Source organism: Grammomys surdaster, unplaced genomic scaffold (genome assembly GCF_004785775.1).
Source record: "Grammomys surdaster isolate TR1022 unplaced genomic scaffold, NIH_TR_1.0 194, whole genome shotgun sequence".
NCBI classification, from domain to species: domain Eukaryota; kingdom Metazoa; phylum Chordata; class Mammalia; order Rodentia; family Muridae; genus Grammomys; species Grammomys surdaster.
The window spans coordinates 7,156,045-7,169,865 of record NW_021604639.1 but is presented as its reverse complement, the minus strand read 5'-3'; the positions used below and the strand labels follow the sequence as shown (position 1 = coordinate 7,169,865).

The 13,821-nt window shown below is 40.7% G+C and overlaps 1 protein-coding gene across 3 annotated transcripts in view; it reads right to left on the bottom strand.

The window, feature by feature from the left end:
* Positions 1-5,954: 5,954 nt before the first annotated feature.
* Wdr37 (WD repeat domain 37) overlaps positions 5,955-13,821 on the bottom strand; it is a 61,546-nt gene continuing 53,679 nt past the window's right edge. For all 3 annotated transcript variants that reach the window (XM_028769910.1, XM_028769909.1, XM_028769908.1), the window contains one exon: positions 5,955-8,843. In XM_028769910.1, the coding sequence (XP_028625743.1) occupies positions 8,712-8,843 (132 nt within the window). In that variant the 3' untranslated portion in view covers positions 5,955-8,711. The remainder of the gene's footprint in view (positions 8,844-13,821) is intronic.

The window sequence follows — 13,821 nt, the reverse complement described above, 5'->3', positions numbered from 1 at the left end:
GAAATAGGAAATTAGAATTAAAATGAAAAAATTCATAAAATCTGACCAGGAGTTTCCAGCTACTAGACTTACCAAACATACTAAACGCTATTGTAACTGTTCTCCATATGTTCCACACAGTAAAGTTGATGAGTAGAGAGAAGAGAAGACACTAACTGGAATACCAGAGGTGACAACTTCAGTCCAACTTAAAAGACATGGGATACAGCTGATGTAACAAGGTTACAAAACACAACACACAAGCATCAGGTTTATTACAGAGACTATGATCAAAAAGACAAAAGATTACAGTGTTAGTGAGGATTATGGGAAAGGGAATACTGCACACAGTTGGAGGAAGGTTACTTACTTAGCATATCCACTATAAAAGAAGTATGATGACTCTTCCCCCAAATCAAGTGATCCAGAAATCCTACCACTGGGCACTTATCTGAAGCATAGGAAAGAGATCTCCATCCCCATGTTTAAAGCAGCATTCCCCCCAGCTGCCAGGAGATTAGGTCAGATTGATGTATGCTTAAAGAGACTCTAGTGTATGCACACACACACATACATACACACACACCACACATGGACACACACACAGGGATACACACATAAACATACAGACACAGTGGCAGACACACAGACATGCATAGTCATACACAGACACATGAATCCTTTTCAGCCATTGAAAGAGATGAAATCTTGTTATCTGCATCAATGTGAATAGAATCCAGACAGAAACGACAAGTGCAGAAAGTAAACACACACACACACACACACACACATACACACACTATATATATCCCTGTATCCAAACATCACATGGTACTCCGTGTGTGTGTGTGTGTGTGTGTGTGTGTGTGTGTGTGTGTGTGTGTGTATTACATACAGTATCAGGTTTTTTTAAAGGTTTTTTAAATTTACTTTATTATATGCGTACACTGTAGCTGTCTTCAGACACCCCAGAAGAGGACATCAGATCCATTACAGATGGTTGTGAGCCACCATGTGGTTGCTGGGAATTGAACTCAGGACCTCTGGAAGAGGAGTCAGTACTCTTAACCACTGAGCCATCTCTCTAGCCTTCAGTTTAAACATATATATTTTATGTGTCAATTTTAAAATCCAAAATTGGCCCAGAAAGATGGTTTAATAGTTAAAAATGCTTGTTCCCAAGTCTGACATGAGTTCTAGCCCCAGAACCCACACGGGAGAAAAGATTCTCATTAAGTTGTCCTCTGACCTCCACATACATGCCATGGAATATACACACATAATTAATAAATAAATAAATTAATTAGTAAACAAACAAGGAAGGAAGGAAGGAAGGAAGGAAGGAAGGAAGGAAGGAAGGAAGGAAGGAACATTTTTGAGACAGATCTCACTATGTAGCCTTGGCTGTCCTTGAATTTGCTATGTAGATCAGGCTGGTCTGGAAAACAGAGATGCTTCTGCCTCTGCCTTCCTAATGCTGGGACCAAAGGTATGTACCATGATGCCTGGGTAAATATAAAACTTTTTTTAAATACAGGATAAAATATTTAAGAAGGCCAGGCAGTGGTGGCGCACACCTTTAATCCCGGCACTTGGGAGACAGAAGCAGGAGGATTTCTGAGTTCGAGGCCAGCCTGGTCTACAGAGTGAGTTCCAGGACAGCTGGGAAGACACAGAGAAACCCTGTCTCGAAAAACCAAAAAAAAAAAAAAAAATTAAGAAGAAACAAATTAAAAATTATAGAAAATAAAACACAAGGAGAAAGAGAACTAAAAGAAAATATGAAGAGTCCATTGATTACTGGGGCCACTGAAGAACAAGGAACAGGGTCAGATGAAATATTTGAAGAAGTAATAGACAAATGAAACTTTGACGACGCAGGCATTTAATCCTATATTACAACCACAATCCTAGTATGCAAGATTATGAGCTCAGACTGAACCCTGGGCTACACAGCAAGACAGGAGGGAAGGGAGAGAAGAGGGAGATGGAGTTAAAGATGAAGGAGGGAGAGAAAGGGGAGCAGGGAACATAATGATGAGTAAACATATACAGTAAAACTCGTCAAGCTCAACACTTTAACTATGTTTAGTGTCATGTGTCAATTACAGCACAACACAGCTGTTGAAAAACAGAGGGGAAGTGTATCTAGCTCCATCTAACAAGAATTAGTTACAAGAGAAAAATACATTTACCAACTGTACATTTTGCTGTTCTGCAATGCTAGGGATGAAACCCAAGCACTACACCCCTGAACTAAACCCCAGCCCTGCTGCAAGAACATTTTAATATTATTGGAGAATCAACTTTGGAATCCAGAAACATGCGTAAAGCATGTGCATGGGAGAAAATGGTTTAATACTACAGAACATCCCCCACCTATCCCTAAGATGCTGTTTTCCCAAAACACAAACTGAAAGAATAAATACGCATCTCTGCTCAACACAATTCTTGGACTGCCTCCCAGATCTGAAATGATCCTCGGTCACAGTATAAGAGTGACATAAGAAAACTACTTTGTTGTTTTATGTTCACACCTGGTAAATGAAAGCCTTATTACATTTCCTGCTTGGACACACGGAGTTGTCAAATGTATTTGGAAACAACCCAATTTTGACACAGTATATGGCATACTGCCTTTGTACAATTTCCTTAGTGACCATTTTTTCAAGAACACAAAATTGGCTTCATTGCCTCTTATGGGATATTTACAAACTGAATGACTTAAGATGAGATGTTCATATACAAAGAAAGAATATCTGAAGTGAATAAAATGTAGTTGGATGATAAATTCAAAAAGAGGCTATCGAAAAGTATCAGCATTCTCTTTACACACATTTGAAGGAGTACACATTTTCTTTTTAATTTTAAAAAATTACTCATAACTATATACTATTATGATAGGCTTAAGGAATATTACATTTGTTATGAATTACGAAAAACTGAAACACCAAGATTTGTGTTCTTACCATCCTTAAGGACGGGAGCAGCGAGATAGCTCAGCAGGTAAAAGCACTTAGTGAGTGAGCCTTGTGACTGGAGGTCAGTCCCAACAAGCTACGTAAGCATAAAGAGAAAGCCTACTCCACAAAGGCCCCTTTGACCTCCACATATACGCCATAGCATGTGCACATATGCACATATACTCCTTAAAACTTGTGTTTACACTAAGCATGGAAATTGCAAAGCCTGAGCTTTCCCTATTTGGTCCTCTGCCTTCCTACCCCCAACCATGCCAGACCAGAAAATGACAAACTAAATTTAGCGTTTTTGTTCCTATGTGATGACAGATAATTGTGATAGATAGATAGATAGATAGATAGATAGATAGATAGATAGATAGATAGATAGATAGATAGATAGATAGATAGGGTTTGATTTTATTTGGTTTGTGCCTTACAACAATGGTTTCATCTTGTCTTTTTTTTTTAAAAGATCTATTTATTTTTATATATGTGAGTACACTGTCACTGTCTTCAGACACAGCAGAAGAGTGCATCAGATCCCGTTGCAGTTGGTTGTGAGCCACCATGTGGTTGCTGGGAATTGAACTCAGGACCTTTGGAAGAGCAGTCAGTGCTCTTAACCACTGAGCCGAATCTCCAGCCCCCTCATCTTTTGTCTTTAATGGGTTATATTTTCACTCGCCATAAGGGTCCAAAGACCAAAAATGGCAAGGTAGCCATATGCAGCTCCTTGAGTTTAGCTGATAATAGTATTTCACCGTGTAGATTTACCATCACTTATATATGCCTGCCCCATAGATCTTTTCACCTTGTAACTGCTGGATTGTGGAGATAAACATTGTAGCAAAGTCACTGCAGTATTTCCTATCCCAGCCAACAGTATGTAAAAGTTCTAGTAGTCTATATCCTTAGCAGATCCTTCAACCTAATGATTGGTCTCACGCCTGTTCCCTGGCCTTCATCCTTACCAGTTGCCCGGTTTCTAGTTCTCCTATTGTCATATACAAGTTTGATTTAGCGTCGTCCTACACAATACTCTTATGTATGTTGACTACTGATTTTCACCTCACTTTGTTTTTACTATGTCTCACAACGAATGAAACCCATTATTTACTTAAAAATAAGCAAAAAGCCCTTTACTTTTAATGTAATTTTCTTAATCCTTTATAGCATGGTTAATGAATTTTTATTGACTGCTCTTTTTGACAAGTTCAGTCAAAAGCACACACACACTACTGTCTTTCCTTTAACTACCTTTGGTTGTTACTGATGGACTAACCACTTTCTATCATTTTAATGTGCCGTGTGTGTGTGTGTGTGTGTGTGTGTGTGTGTGTGTGTGTGTGTTCAAGGAGGCCACGAGTATATTACATCCACTGGAGCTGGAGTTACAGTTGAGAGCTGCCCAATGTGGGTGCTGGGAACAAAATTCTAGTCTTCTAAAAGAGCAGCATACACTATTAACTACTGAGCCACATTGGAGCCCACAATGTGTTATTGTTGTCATTTTTAAGTGATTCTACTTGAGAAATTTACACTTACCAATTTTAAAATACTGCTATCACTAACTCAGTGTCCCAGTTAGAGAAAGTGAATAAGCCAGTAACATTAATCAGACATAACTATCTGCTGGAGCTTTTTGTTTTAAAACCATTTCCTCCCTAACTTATTTCACATTCATTCTTCACATGTATCTTCTCACTGAGAACACACTTTGAAACACTCTATGTTGTTTTTCACTTGGACTAAAAGCAGGATCACTAATAATTCCTGGAGCTTTACAGTTTACTTAAGAGAGAAGCTGGGCTCAACCAATTCTCAGTCCAAAAGTTCAAGGGAGAATCCTGATTGGCCATAGAAAAGAAGGGATTGCTTCTACTGTGTGCCTGTTGGCGTGGGCACAGTGCCAACACTGCAGAGACAGTGCTAAGTGGTGGTGACAAAGTATCTGTGAGTTAAGAGGTCAAAATAATTTAGAAATGCTAACTAAATGTCTCACATGACTGAAATTCCCTAATGTATTGTTTTTAAAGGGGAAATCCTTACCATCAGTATCTTAAACATCTTAGAGACCCTGACAAATGTGTTCACGAAGCTAGAACAGGCAGTTCTTCAGATACATTCTGCATTATGGCTGAAGTAATGCTTCCTTCCTGCAAGAAGTACCTGTGTTAGCCCCCAAATAAGCCTCAACCCCCTCTCCATGAAGAAGCGACAGATGGGGAATGAAATCCACACTTCAGACCAAGGCCTATAAATGAGATGGCACCTCACCCCAGGCCACCACCCTCACCCTAGGCACGGCCACACTGTGGTCCTGCATCCCACCAAGGTCCTCTTGCCACCTCTGCATGCAGCAACCTACCTACGGGAAATGGTCCTGCAGCTCCCTATCTATTTATAACATTTAGGCGTTGGTTAAACGTCACCTTAAGGAAGGTTTCTAGGCTAAACGATGGGATAAAGCTCCTGAAGGCCTCTCTATCTAGGCCCACAAGTCAAGAGTCCCTAAAATACTGTTCTTGTTTCTTTCACACAGAATGCTCAGCATGCCAAAGATCCCTGCAATCTACTGTCAATTTGACCAAAGCTGCTTAACAAAAGCTATTTTAATGAAGCTAAATTTAAACCTTCATCTTCATTTTCATTTTCAACCTTCATGACTTCATTTTCAGTTCCTTTCCACAACATGGCCCATGCTTTCTGTGCATAATTGAAATGCTCCCAGTTTTGAAAGTTGTTTTTTTTTTTTTAAATCCTAACTTATTTGCAAAAACCAAAATCTATGGATCCTATGCTATAGGAGAGTCTGGTAGACTCTTACTAGTGCTAGTCTTTCCATTGCAAAATAAAGGGATAAAAACTATAACTGGGTTTTAAGTCTAAGCTAAAAATATTTTCAAACAGGCATTGTAAGTAATTCACTCAATTTCTAGACAGCTACGATATTTCTATAACTCAACAATGTTTTACAAAGTAACAATGAGGGAAGGAGTAAGAACACAAGACTCCCAATAACATAAATCTTTATACTAGTAATTATGGAACACAGATGTTTTAATGAACTTCGTATTTCAATGAAGACACTGAACATTTACAAACAGTTACATCGATACAGTAAAGATAACTGATTCCACAGAACACTTATAAATGCACTTTTCCCTCAAAAAAAATTTAAAAAAAAAAACCTTTTTTCACAGATTTAAGTAACGAATGATTTACATAGTCTTCAGATTCCCAAATATGTACAAAGCTTTTTTGACTCTACAGAAATTGGTATGCTTCGGTTACAGTGGGGGCGGGGATATTCTGTCCAACAAATCTCTTGGGGAATTTTGTATTAATGCACATTTAGTAGCCACATATTTCCCCTCCATTATTAAATGAAAATCTGGACACTCCAGCACATTAATAGTGTTCCTAATCCCAAACACTATTTCTAATGTAAGATTCCTCGTGGCTGGCAGCATGACTTACCCTTAGCCACATGTACAGGCCTGCAAACATCCATGAGCTCAAGCCCATGACAATCGTAGACTCTTGAAGATAACACTGTGGTCACAGCAGCGATAGGTGAGAACAGATGACAAACAGCAGCTACTGTAAGTCACATCCTGCTCCTGAGCACTCTCTTCGAGCACCATTAGGGTCTTCTGCCCTCGTGGAAATGAGTGGGGAGCCTCACTTCTGTGTCGGAGGCTGGTCCCTCCAGTTAGCCAAAGAAAATAAGCAGCCATTGGCAGTGAAGGTCACTAGTCTGTATACAAGTCGATGATCACCAATAAAGACTTTTTAAAGCTCCAAAGTTGTGTCTGGTAGGTGTCATGTTTGATTTTGCTGTTTGTATTTGCATACATTTTTTCAATGTTCCTCACTATACCTAGACTTTCAGATTAAGATGCAAAGAACATAAGAACATGGCTTGCCACTGACATTAACAACTCTGTGAATAGAGCAGAATGGAGAGGATATGGAAACCTGTGTGGCTGTAAAGTCAAGCTGGCCACCAGGAACATCATCACACAGTACTCCACCATCAAGCAAAATACATTCAAGACAGCCAGAGCTGGCTCTAACATTTTAGTCAACTACCGTGAGCAGCCTGACTCAGCTCTCAAACACACCATGGTGAGACTCCTCATCAGAAATGGTCAGACTTTAAAAATACAACCTCTTTTTTCTTAAGTTGAAAAACACAAAATTACTCAAAGAATCTCTCTAAACAAGTCAGATACAAAGTTCCTAAGATCAGCAACTTTGGTGCCCAAGTCAAAGACGCCAATAACCAAATTCTCACTCCTGGAACGTGCCACCCAAATGTTCTATGCACATTACATATCTTACACCAAGCTTCTTACCACTTACCAGTTCAGGTGCCCTCCTATGCGGCCCAAAGAGAAAGCCAGGGGCTGGGAGAGGGGTGGGAAGGGAGGTACCACTAACAGTGTATTACCTCTTCTCTTCTCCCTAAATGGTCACTCTCCAAAGAGCAGTATGGAAAGAATTAATGTACGAGGAGCAGTAACTGAGATGTCTCTTTATCAAAACTGTAACTCTGTAAGAAACACAAACTTACAAACATCAGGTGAACAGTAATCTCTAGAAGGCGAGAACAAAAGGCTCACTCGTGCAGTAGAAGGACTGGCGCTGAGAGGTTCCAAGCTGTTCAAGACAAGCACTTCTGGTTGCCTATGAACTATCTGCCATGGCTGTCACCTTCCCAGGCTACCTAGAAAGCGTTTCACCTTCAAGGTACATAGGGTATGGTTGTTTTTCTTGCCTTCTACCTTGAATTCAATATTCCAGCTTTAAATCAAGTGCTTTATCCATGCAGCAGTGAGACTCCAAAGGTTTCCCGATATTTATTTTGAGGTAGTGCTCATTTATTTGCATTCTTGGCTCTCAAACACCACCAAGGAAACGAACCCATAGAAATATGAAAACCAAAGATGTAGAAAATAAATAATATTTTGTCTTCAGGTAGCAGGGCCTTTGTATAAAGGTCAAGTCACATTCAATGGATAAATCATTTGAAACTTCTAGAAACTGTTTATAACCACAGCTATAAATTAAAGTGCTTTGAATTCTGTTTAATGTCTAAATCAGTGATTAGAATAATCGTATTTTAAAATTTGCTTGTATGAGACCTCAAGAGATTGAAATCATTTTCTATAAAATAGCAGAAACATTTTCTTCTCAAAAGAAATTCTGCACAAATGTTGCAAATCCAGGTTACTCTTACAGAACTGGAACAGAAGTAAGAGTTGAAATGGAATTACACAACAGCACATTCTACAACTTCACATAAACCAAGTATGAAATCTCTGTCAGTCCTGCCTCTTGCTAGCCAATGCAAATGAGCTGTGCAGTCTTCCCAGGACAAGGTAGTTATACAGTTCCTCCAGACAACGTAACAGACTGTTTATGCTCACAACAGATACACAGTTCACATTTGATTCTTACACTGTAATATAATGCCCTACTGCTCATCTGTCAGGTCAACAACTCAAAGCATTCTGTATGCTACATGGGAGGTGAGCTTCACTTCTACTGACCAGAGGATGCCAATATACACAAGACAAAAATAAAAGACACAATCACACATCTCTCTGTACACTTCATGCAAGCTGGGCACAAGGTGAGAAGAACATATACAAGGCACCCTTCCCAGGGTCAAACTCTCACTATAATGGCTGATTAATATGCAGAAGAGCCTGCATGAATCAAAAGTCCATGGCAAACTTAGAGCTAAGGAACATCAGTGACTTATTTTTCTTGTAACAATGCAGGAATATTGATGTTCCACCCAATGGCTTGCCTATCAAACCCACAGGTAAACAGATTGCATATGGGGTGGTCTTCACTCCATGCCGAGCAGCACACCATTCGTCTGTGACCCTAGGAAGGAACACACAGAACAAAATTAATGCATTATTCCTGAAGTATAATTAAACACTTGTACATGCTAGTGACATTTCTTAAATGAATAATGTAAAAGCAAAATCTCAACATACATGTAACATACAGATCAGAAATCACTGGACCTCAGGACCTTTTGACCCTGCAGCTCTTCTTAACAGTCCTCATAGCTGCATCCCTGAAACACTTGGGGATGCTACCTACACTATCCCCAAAATAAAACAGTTTAAAGTTGCTGTCCTTTTCACTGGACATGTGGCATACACATCTGTAACCTAGCTACTTTAGGGGGCTCATGGAGGAGATTGATACCAGCCCAGGCAACTTAATACGACACTGTCCAGCTGTCCAGCTGTCTGGCAGTAAAATTTAAAGAGCTGGGAGTGTGACTCAGTGGTAGAGCAAATACTTAGAAGAAGTGAGAACTCCAGGTTCAAAACCCAGTAATGAAGAAAACAAGCTTCCTATACAAGCTCTGTTTTGGTTTCTGTCTTTAGAGCTAATCAGGTGAAAGCAGCTACAAGAGGATGCCAGCACTGTCTAGCTGTGAGGCTAGGACACTAAAATTACACTTATTTGAAGAAGTGTTACAGGTCTAAAATCAGGTTATATGTTATTCATTAATCTTAAAATAAACCTATTTCACATATCGCTATAAGAAAGAATAAATCCAGCTCCCCCCGCAAAAATCTATAATCCCAGCAAACCTGAATGTTTTTCAGATAATTCTACATATAATTTTCGACATAGATCTAGGACCACAAAGATTAACTTAGAACTTCTTACTTTTCTTGAGAAAAAAAAAAACTTTCAGAATAATAAAGTAACACACACTGTCTTCAGTCTCGTCACAAAAGCACACTTTATATAGCAATAGTAACTTTAGGACATACATGAGTAATTCACCACGCTGAATGTCTGATTAAAACTTTGGCGTGAGGCTATTTCCCACTTTCTCTTCTGCTGGACTTAGTATATCTAGTTCTATGTTGTGGTCCTTGATCCAAGGGCACTTGAGCTTTGTGCAGGGTAATAAATATGGATCAATTTGCATTCTTCTACACGCAGACCGCCAGTCAGACCAGCACCATTTATTGAAGATGCTTTTTTTTTACCACTGTATGGTTTTGGCTTCTTTGTCAAAGATTCAAATGTCCATAGATGTGTGGTTTTATTTCTGGATCTTCAATTCAATTGCACTGATCTACCTATCGTCTCTGTACCAATACCATGTGGGGGTTTTTTGTGCTTGAAGTCAGGGATGGTGATTCCCCTAGAGGTTCTTTTTATTGTTAAGAATTGCTTTCAATGTCCTGGGTTTTTTGTTTTTCCACATGAAAGTTGAGAATTGGTCTTTCCAAGTCTGTTAAGACTTGTATTGGAATTCTAATGGGAATTGCATTGAATCTGTAGATTGCTTTTGGTAAGATGGCTGTTTTCTTTTTTCTTTTTCTTTTATTGAATATTTTCTTTATTTACATTTCATGTATTATCCTCTTTCCATGTCTCCCCTCCTGAACACCCTATTCCCATCCCCCCCCCCCCCTGTTTCTATGAGGGGACTCCCCCCCCTCCCCCCCCCCCCCCCCCCCCCCCCCCCCCCTGTTTCTATGAGGGTACTCCCCCACCTACCCACTCCTGCCCTTCCCACCCTGGCATTCCTCTACACTGGGGCATCGACCCCCTCGGGCCCAAGGGCCGCTCCTCCCACTTATGTCCAACAAGGCCTCTGCCACATATGTGGCCAGAGCCATGAGTCCCTCCATGTGTACTCTTTGGTTGGTGGTCCAGTCCCCAGGAGTTCCGGGGGATATAGAAGATGACCATTTTCACTATGTTAATCCTACTGATCCATGAGCACGGGAGATCTTTCCATCTTCTGAGGTCTTCAATTCCCTTCTACAGGGACTTGAAGTTCTTGTCATGCAGGTCTTTCACTTGCTTGGAGTTACACCAAGATATTTTACATTATTTCTGGCAATTGTGAAGGGTGTTGTTTCTCTAAATTTCTTTCTCAGCCCATTTATTATTTGTATAAAGTAAGGCTACTGATTTGTTTGATTTAATTTTATATCCAGCCACTTTGCTGAAGTTGTTTATCAGCTGTAGGAGTTCTCTGGAAGAATTTTGGGAGTCCCTTATGTATACTCTCATATACAAATATCTGGAAATAGTGATAGCTTGACTCCTCCTTTCCAATTTGTATCCCCTTAGTCTCCTTTTGTTGTCTTATTGCTCTAGCTAGAACTTCAAGTATAAGAAGATGTACTTGAATAGATAGGGAGAGTAGGAAGCCTTGTCTTAACCCTGATTTTAGTGGAATTACAAAAGAGCAACCTACAGATTGGGAAAAGGTCCTCACTAACCTGACATCCAATAGAGGGCTAATATCCAAAATATATAAAGAACTCAATAAGTTAAGACTCCAAAAAACCAAATAAACCAATTAAAAAATAGGGTACAGAGCTAAACAGAAATTTCCCAACAGAGGAATCTTGAATGGCTGAGAGGCACTTCAAAATGACCCTGAGATTCTACCTCACACCAGTCAGAACAGCTAAGATCAAAAACTCAAGAAACAGCATACACTGGTGAGGATGTAGAGAAAGGGAACACTGCTCCATTGCTGGTGGGATTGAAAACTGGTACAACCACTCTAGAAATCAATCTGGCAGTTCCTCAGAAAATTGGAAATAGTTCTACCTGAAGACCCAGCCATACCACTCCTGGGCATATACCGAAAAGATGTTCTACCATACCACAAGGTCATGTGGTCCATTATTTTCATAACAGCCTTATTTAACAATAATAGCCATACCCTAAAAGCAACCCAGACATCCCTCAATCAAATAATGGATACAGAAAATATGATTCATTTATACAATGGAATACTATTCAGCTATTAAAAACGAGGACATCATGAATTTTGCAGGCAAATATCCATTTGAAGTAGAAAATGGATATTTTCTATGGAAAATATCATGGAACTAGAAAATATCATCCAGAGTGAGGTAGCCCAGACCTAAAAGGACATGCATGGAATGGTATGTACTCATTAATAAGAGGGTATTAGCTAAAAAAGTACAGAATACTCATCATATACCCTACAGACCCTAAGAAGTTAAAGAAGGAAGGTCCAAGTGATGATGCTTAAATCCCACTTAGAAGGGGGAACAAAATAATCATGGGAGGCAGAAGGAGGGAGGAACCTGGGTGGAAGAGAAGAGGGGTAAGGGTAAGGGGGTACAGGATTAGGTATGGGGGAAGACAGGACAGAAGCCCAAAGCCTGGCCAGGAGAATGAATAGAAATATGTGGTGTGCCCTTCCCCCAGCCTTGAGCAGGGACCTTGTTTACCACAATAGACCAAACAATAGGACTCTGGCCATAGGCATTTCCTGCCCTTGGCGAGGCAGTGCTTGCTTTGGCCTTGGCACTTTTCTGTCTGCCTGTAGCCTGGTACACGAGCTGAGAAGAATAGACTGCCTGCTGAGCTTGCTTTGAGACATCTCCGGCCCGCAATTACCTATGGATTCCTCTCACCTCCAGCAGGATGGTTTCCCTCACCCCCAGCTGGATGAAGCCAGAAGGAAGTCTGGGGGTGGGGGTGGGTTACCCCCTTTAAATTGAAAGCTGAACATTAAAGCATTGAGGCTCGATCAGAAACCTTTGTCCTGGCTTCATCTCTTCCCACACTCCTGTCCCTTCCCAGCCTCTCTTTCAGGTGAACCTGGTCGTCTGTAGATGCTGGCGGCAACAATGTGGCTGCCAGGGGTAGAGGATAGGGGGTGTGGGGAACCCCTAGAAAATCTCAGAGACCTGGATTGTGAGAGGCTCCTAGGACCTTACCCAAAATGCCTAACAGTAGAGAAATAGTACCTGAAGAGATCACTTCCAGTAGTGAAACAGGGCCCCCAGTAGCAGGATAGGGCTACCCACATACCTTCAAAATATTTGACCCAGAACTGTTCCTATCAAAAAGAAATCCAGGGACAAAAACAGAACAGAGACTGAAGAAATGGCAGGCCAGTGACAGCTCAACTTTGGGTTCATCCCATAGGAATGTGAAATGATTTCACTCTGCTTTGATGAGCATCTTCTTACAGTGTGCACTCAAAAAACCAAAAGATCTCATTAACCTAGGCAGCGCATTGCTGTGAGTCGTAACAGCATGGTTGAGACACCACTGCTGGAAGGACTGCCATGCTTGGGAACTTGTGTGCCACTCAGAGAGAAAGGGGTGCCGTGCTGGTAGCTAATACCCCACCATGGGTACTCTGTACACACTGCCTCTCCAAACTCATCCTTAGTACTCAGTGTTTGCAGGACACAGTGGTACAGAGCTGGCTTGTGAACTGTACTCTGAAGTATTATGTGATGAAGTGGGAGTCACATCAACATGGAGGAATCAAAAGAAATGCAGCCAATAGGCAGCAACAGATGAATGCTGTAGAGTACGCAAGCACTTCTCAAAGGATGTGTGTGTGTGCAAACAGACAAGTGAGCTGGAGGGACAGGGCACAGATCCATTAACAGACTGGCTGACTCATCAGACCTTCCAGTGACATTCAGGGAAGATCCAAAGGGAAAAAAAGCAGAATGACTAGTGTCCTGGCTAGTTTTATGTCAACATGACATAAAGCTTGACAAGAGTCATCTGAAAGAAGGAAACCTCAACTGAGAAAAATGTCTCTATAAGATACAGCTAATTGTCTTAATTAGTGATTGATGTGGAGTAGTCCAACGTGTTTTGGGTGGTTTCGTCTCTGGGCTGGTTGTCCTAGGTTCTGTAAGAAACCTGAACTGAACAAATCCTAAGGAGCAAGCCAGGAGGCAGCACCCCTTCATGGCCTCTACATCAGCTTCTGCCCTTAGGTTCCTGTCCTACTTGAGTCCCTGTCCTGACTTCCTTCCATGATGAACAATGATATGGAAGTATAAGCCAAATAAAACCTTTC